This window comes from Cariama cristata, unplaced genomic scaffold (genome assembly GCF_000690535.1).
Source record: "Cariama cristata isolate BGI_N322 unplaced genomic scaffold, ASM69053v1 scaffold20021, whole genome shotgun sequence".
Lineage (NCBI taxonomy): Eukaryota > Metazoa > Chordata > Aves > Cariamiformes > Cariamidae > Cariama > Cariama cristata.
Window position 1 is genome coordinate 35764 of NW_009600059.1, and position 6610 is coordinate 42373.

Consider the following 6610-nt stretch of genomic DNA (forward strand, 5'->3'; position numbering starts at 1 on the left):
ACTTGGTTAGCTGGAAAATGGGTTTATTTTAAAATAAAGTTGGCTCCCAACAGTTGCGTGCACACGTGGGCGTCTCTAAAACTTCACACACGCCCTGTGCTGGAAGAGCCTTGGAAATGTTGCAAAGCCAAGCACCCAAAAACTGGGATATGCCAGAATTAAGCTCGCTTGTGCAAACATAATTCAGCTCCGTGCCACGTGAGTTTTGACACGATCTCGGTTGGTGACTTGGGATTTATGGTGTTTGGTTTGGTTTTTTTTGCCAGGGACTTGTGCATGCTTTAACCCAGGAGATCTGTGCCCAGGGGTGAGGCAGATTTGGGGGGTGCAGGGGATGCCTGCGGGGTCTCTGTCTCACCCTGGGGGGAGCCCGGCAGCACCTGAACAACGCCCGTGGGCAGCAAACAACACATGGCAAGGTGCCCCGAGGTGCTTCCGACCACCCCCCGGGCACCTGGCCTGGCGTCCCAAGCTGCTGGGACAGAAGTGTCCAGGTGGGATGCTTGGGTGCCCATGGGTGAGCACTTGGGGAGAGCATGAGGCTGCTTGGGCAGGGTCCTTCTCACCCCAGGCTTCCTCATCTTCTGCTTCTTCCCCTTCCTCTTCCTCCATTTGGGTCAAGCCCGGCTGCTCCCGAAAGTGTGACGGGGTTTGGTGGTGGCACCGTCTTCGGGGATTTTGTAGCGTGAGTGGAGCAAAAAACCCTGCTGATGGGGGCTTTTCCAGAAGCGCTTACCTTTGGGCAAACTTTGGGGTTTTGCAGGGTTGGCAGAGGGCGTTTGCTGCCAAATTTGAGATCCTTGCTTGGATACAGAGGGGAGGGAAGAGCAGGTTGGCACTGAATATAGGACAGATGCCAGAAGTTGAAAGTGGGCAGTCTGTTTTTTCCTGGCTTCATCCCAGAAATCCCTGAAGTCTTAAAACACCTGCGGGCTGAAAATGGGAGATTTTTTACTGGCACCTTTCGTGTTGGTGACCGCAGCTCGGGGAAGGCGTGAGACCTTTTTTTTTGTTTTTTTTTTTTGGGGGGGGTTTTTTTTGGTTTTTTGTTTTGTTTTTTTTTTCCAGCAGACATTGGGCAGCGGGCTGGCCCCACGGTCGTACGCTGACACAGGCACGTTCGGAGATGACCGAGCCTTTAGGGCTGCTTTCTTTGCCGCTCGGCTCGGAGAGCGATAACCTCGCTTCACCTTGGCAGCTGTGCAACTACATGAACACCAGTGTCTGAAGGGGGGGAGAAATTAAAAAAAAAATTTAAAAAAAGGCCTTTAGTGTTTCCCTGGAGGTTGGTTTGCTGTTGCAGGACCTGGCCATCGCTTGCGCCTGTGGTTACGTGGTGCGGAGCTGATGGGAGGAGGTCAGGGTTTCCCTCCCAGCTCCCATTAGGTTGGGGGGGAGCTGCTTGCCCCCAGCTCTGCATCTCCCCAAGAGCAGCGAGGGGGAAAGAGGGGTGCCTGGGACTCACACGCATTCTGGGAGAGTGGCTCATCTTCCGCCAGGTCAGGTACGTGCATGCCGCCGGAGCACCCGTTGTGGTTTTGACCCCTCTTTGGGTCGCAATGGTGGTACCACAGCGTGGAGGGAGCTCATGCAGAGGGTTTCTCCCTGTCTAGGGAACGTGTGAGCCTCTTGACCTCAGCTTTTGTCACCTGTACCACTCGCCGTCTCCTCTTCCCTCCTTCCTTGGGGAGGCCTGGCAGTGATTTCTGCCCCCACTCTAGGAATTTTGGCAAAAAAAATTCATCCTGGGCTTCCAGGCACCCAAATTCCCTCCAGAGCCCCCTTGCAGCCTGCCCGCCCCGAGCATCCTCTCCCAGTGCCTCCTGGCCTGGGGATGCTCCTTTGCCATCGGGTGGGTCGGACAGGACCAGGTGGCTCTGCGGGAGGACAGGGTGATCCGGGACTCGAGAACACCCATCCTGCATGGTGAAGGGGTGGCCGTGGGGATGGGGACCCCTGTGCCTCAACTTCCCCACTGGCTCTGGGGCTCCCGAGATGCCTCGTGGGGACACTGGCCACGGTCGGGGCCACGGTCCTCGTCCTTCCAGCGTGAAGGGGCAAGTTTGCCAAGGCTTTGTCCGAGGCTGCGGTTCCTGCTCCTGTCTTCGGTCTGACCGTTGGGGAGCTTTAAAAATCCCCGTGAAAGCAAAATGAATAGAAGGAGCATTTCTGCCTCCTGATCTCCGTTGGTGTTTGCAGGGTATGCAGATGAATTGCTTTAGAAAAACACATTAGCAAAGCAAAAGTTTATTCTAGGAAGTAGGAGGTGGGAGAATTGGCAGTAATTCTCCCTAGTATCCAAGGTATTATTAGAGGCTTATCCCTGCTCTGCACAGTAATCACATTGGAAATTTTTGATTAGAAAACAAAATCTAAATGAGAATTATGAATATTCATTAGGTGTAGAGATTAATATGCATAATTATGCAAATTAGACAGCAATTAAACACCAATTCTCTGGGGAAATGATTAACACAAAGGCACAGAAATAGAAGGATGTAATTTGAAAGAAGTTTCTGGTTAAATGAACAGTAAGGGGAGCGGAGGAGACAAATACGCGGCGTGTTTGCCATAATAATCAGCTTTGCTAAAATGAAATTGGAGTGCGCCCTGCAACCCTGCCCCTCTCCGTGTCCTTGCTCCCGCACGCGCCCCTGTCCCTGCCGCCGTCCTGCGTCTCCGCTGTCACTGCTGGGAGCAGATCCCTGCTCCTAAAAGAAAATCTCCCGTAAGGCCCTGCCGGCATCTCGGCTGTTGGCTGTCGTCAGAAGAGCTGGTGTGAAGGGGATGGCACAGGGTGATGCTGGATGCTGCTGGGAGCTGCTGCAAGAGGTTTCTCCTGGCAGGTGTGGCCATATAGCCCTCGTGGTGGGGTTGAGGTTTTCCGTGGGACGAGGCAGAGAGATGGCTCTGACTGATGCCTTCCACGCTCCTCAGCTTCCTGCAGATCCTCTCTGTCCTCCCTGGCTGAGCTCACGGTATCTACATAACATCTCCAAAGCCTGGGCACAGGGCAAAAACGATGCCCCTGCCCTGCACTGGCCCCCTCTCAAATCCCCGGCTTTACCCCCCTGAGCATTTGAACGGGGAGATGCCAACTGCCGCTCTTTGACCTCTGGTCACCCACCGGAGCAGAGGAGATGGACCGACACAGTCAGGAATCCTGCTGCCGAGCCAAGGCTCATCTTCCAGGGAAGGTTTCTTCTGTGCCGTTGTGGTACCACAACTTGAATTGCAAGAACTTTGCTGATGTGACTCTCCGGGCTTTTTTTTTTTTGTCCCGGTGGACGTTTGCCATCTCCCCTGGGTGTCTCCTGTGCTGGTAGCCCAAGAGGCGCAGCCTGGGTGGACCTGGCAGATGATGAAAGGAGACGATTTCCTCCCGCAGTCTGTGTGCAGGCACATTGCAAACCCCTCCTGTTTGGTCCCTTGCCATTTTGGGTCGGAGTCCCTTTGCCAAGGATATGCTTGGGAGGGGTAAAAACGAGATGAACAGGAGCATGCTCTGATTGCCACGGGGTTGACAGTGCACCCTCCTCTGTGGGACCACGGGGGGCTTAAATAACAAACGTCCTTGAACGAGTGTGACTAAGCCACAGGTAACATTGTACCCCCAGCAATTCCCCTCTGAGGCTTTCAACTCCGGGTGCTCTTTCAATCTGCTCGGGTGCAGTGAAGGACAGAGTTTGGTCCATGGCCTGGCAGCACCATGGGCAAAAATCAGGTCCTGCTGGAGCATCAAGATCGATGCAATGAGTTTTTAATTCGCAGTCCTCTTCACAATCTGTCTCCAGGGAGAAAAGGTTCATGGGTGCTCTCTGGAATAAAGTGAATTAAAATACTTGTTTCTCCTCTTCCCACTGTCCCGTGTTTTGAAGCATTTCCAGGCTGTGGTGGGATTTACTTTGAAGTTTGTGGAATAAACTCCCAGCTGGAGTGGGAAGGTGAGGAGGGAGAGGGGAGTATCGGTCACACCAAGTGGAAGTGGTTTATTAATGAAAATATTGTTTTGTTTGTAGAAGGAAGAGTTAATTTTGTGAGAACACCTTTGAGGCTTTGCTGATAAAGCAAGAGTAACCTTTGTTCTTCCTGTTTTTCGGTAGGTTTGGATGAAAGGCCGGGATCAGGTTCCTGGGGAACGGGAGATCAAAACAGCTCCACGTTTGACCAAGGAAGGGTAAGGATGAAGTACAAACACCAAGCTCCAACCAAAATAAACGGGGGCTTTACCGTGGCTTCTCAGCGTGTGCGTTTGTGTCCAGATTGAGTCTAACCCTGGAACAGCTTTTCTTGCCCCGCTTTGGATATTGATTCTGTGAACTCTGTGGGGATGACAGTGGGGAGAGCGGCTCCCCCAGCCTCCATCTTCCCGGGCTTTGCTGCCTTGAGGTCCCCCTGAAGAAGGCTGCTCCTCCAAAAACCTCCCCCAGGCCCGCACCCCATGTCAACTCCCCACAGCAGCTCCAGCCTCTCTTTCTGGCATTCGGCTTCATGGCGAGAGGGGAGTCCTGGTCACGGGGTGGGGGGAGAGGTCCCCAAATGGGGTCGTGGCCAAGCAGGTTGAGGGACCTCACCTGATGGGCTGTGCCTTCGGCAAAGCTTGCTGGGTGCCCACACGCACAGCTTTGGGAACCCGAGGGGCCGACTGGGGCTTGCTTTCAGGGGAATCCACCACATCGGCTGGCCAAGGTGCCCTCGGCGGGGATGGAGAGCACGGAAAGGGTTTCCCAGGGAAGGAGTTGAGGCTGTAACAGTGCATAACTGGGGGCTGAGGAGGGGAAGAGAGAAACGACATTAACTTAATTGAAATGATGTTATTTTGACAGATGCTCGTGTTTTAATGGATTTGCATGATTCGTTTTTGCAATGGCACCTTTCCCTTCCTTTAGGTCAGTGGCGAAGCAGGCGCTGTGGTGTCATTTCTCATTTTTATAGGCCTTCTTGCCTCTTCGCCCCTCTGGCTTGGGGAGGGGGCTGCCTGGCTCTCACCTGGTGGGTCCCGAGCCACTGGGCGAAGACCAGAGCTGCCAGCATGGGGCAAACCCCCCGTATGTCCCTGCTTTGGTGCCATATCCCCTCTTCAATGCCACAACTTCGTGGGTGCACTGTTGTGCTCTCCCTTGCTGAGAGGATAAAATAATTTCTGTGCCCTTTTTACGAGGAGCCTGTGACTTTGACCCTTCCTGCTTTGGGAGAGACAGCTCCAACAGCCTTGCGTTTTGGCTTTTGGCTCAGCATCCCCACGTGCCTGGCGGTAACTCTCCTGTGTTGCTTCAGCAGAGTTATGGTGAAGGCCCCCACTACGGCGAGCACAGGGACCTGCCGTCTCACAACAGCATATCTTCATCACCATTCCTGGGAGCTGGACTAGTGGGTAAGTGCCTTTCAGCTGCCCAGCGGGTGTGTGGTCAAAGGAGGGGAAATCGGTAACGCAGAATGGTACGTGGTGGTGGGAGCGTTTGCGCTGGCCGGCGTTACTCTCGTCCCCATGTTGGGTCCAGGAGGCGTTCTCAAAGCTGTGGTTAAAGGAACTGCTGTCCAGAGGGTCTCATCAGTGCTTGACGTGCATGACAGCCACCGTATTTTTATGTGCCTGATTATTTTTCCCTGCTTTACAGTAGCACCCAGAGGCAATAGCAGAGATTGATGCCCACCGTGCTGGCACGGAATGGGCTGAGTTTGCTCTTGGGAGCTGGGAATCAAGGGTGCATAAGCACCAGGAGAGGAGAGGGAGAAGAGACAAGCTCATCGTTAAGGTCTTGTAACAGACTCGTAGCTGCTTTGCTTTCCAGCCTCACAGCTCCAGTGCAGTGCAACCTCTGCAGAGAGCTGGAGGTGCTTCCCTTCGCTGCAGTGGGGCTTGGAAGGCCTCTGCAAGGCTCCGGCAGCCCCGTCTTGCTTCTCCATCCCCTTCTGCAACTGGGCGGCATGGGGAGCTCGCAGGTACCGGTGGGTGCTGTGCGGCCCCGGCCTCGCTTGCCGTGCCGGAGACAGCCATCGTGTGTGACCGGATGCATGCAACGGTTTACCCAGTTACATCTCCCAGCTCGGGGGTGGGAGGAGAGATTAAGAGCAGAAAATATCCATCCTGAAGGGCTTAGAGAGCTCTAATGGCATTAGGTGAGGATTTGGGGTTAGTCCTCCCCACCTTTGCCCACGCAGTGGTGGTTGAAACACTCCAGCAAGTGTGGAAGGAGCGGTGTCGGGGCAGGGCCCAGCAGCTGCCGTGTTTGCTCGTGGTTTGAAGAGGGAATTGTGTTTGAAACAGAAAATCCCCACCATGTTAGGAGGTTCCTCCTGCGGAGCCGGTCGGAAAGGAGAAGAGAGGAGCAGAGTTGTGATGGGAAGCGAGGAGCCGTGCGTTTGCTCCTCCTGGTTTGGGTCTGGGGTGAGAGGGGCTCACTCTCAGCTCTGCTCCCCCCTTTCGCTCCTCTTGCTGTCAAGGGGGGTACGATGTTTGATTGCCCCTCGGGGGTCCTGTGCAGGCGTGGAAAGGTGTTTCCAAGCAGCTCCCCCCGTCCATCTGCAAGGGCGGTTATGCCTTCTCATTTTCTGCCCCAGGAGGATGTAACCAAAGCAGAAGAGATGTTTCTTAATAAGATGGGGGAGA

At 54.3% G+C, this 6610-nt stretch overlaps 1 protein-coding gene across 1 annotated transcript in view; it reads left to right on the plus strand.

The window, feature by feature from the left end:
- Positions 1–6610, plus strand: part of LOC104169102 (transcription factor E2-alpha-like) — a gene marked incomplete at its 3' end in the record, with an annotated part of 49713 nt that overhangs the window by 34472 nt on the left and 8631 nt on the right. Inside the window, exons 3-4 of the mRNA XM_009709916.1 lie at positions 4104–4177; positions 5281–5374. Of these exons, the coding sequence (XP_009708218.1) occupies positions 4104–4177; positions 5281–5374 (168 nt within the window). The remainder of the gene's footprint in view (positions 1–4103; positions 4178–5280; positions 5375–6610) is intronic.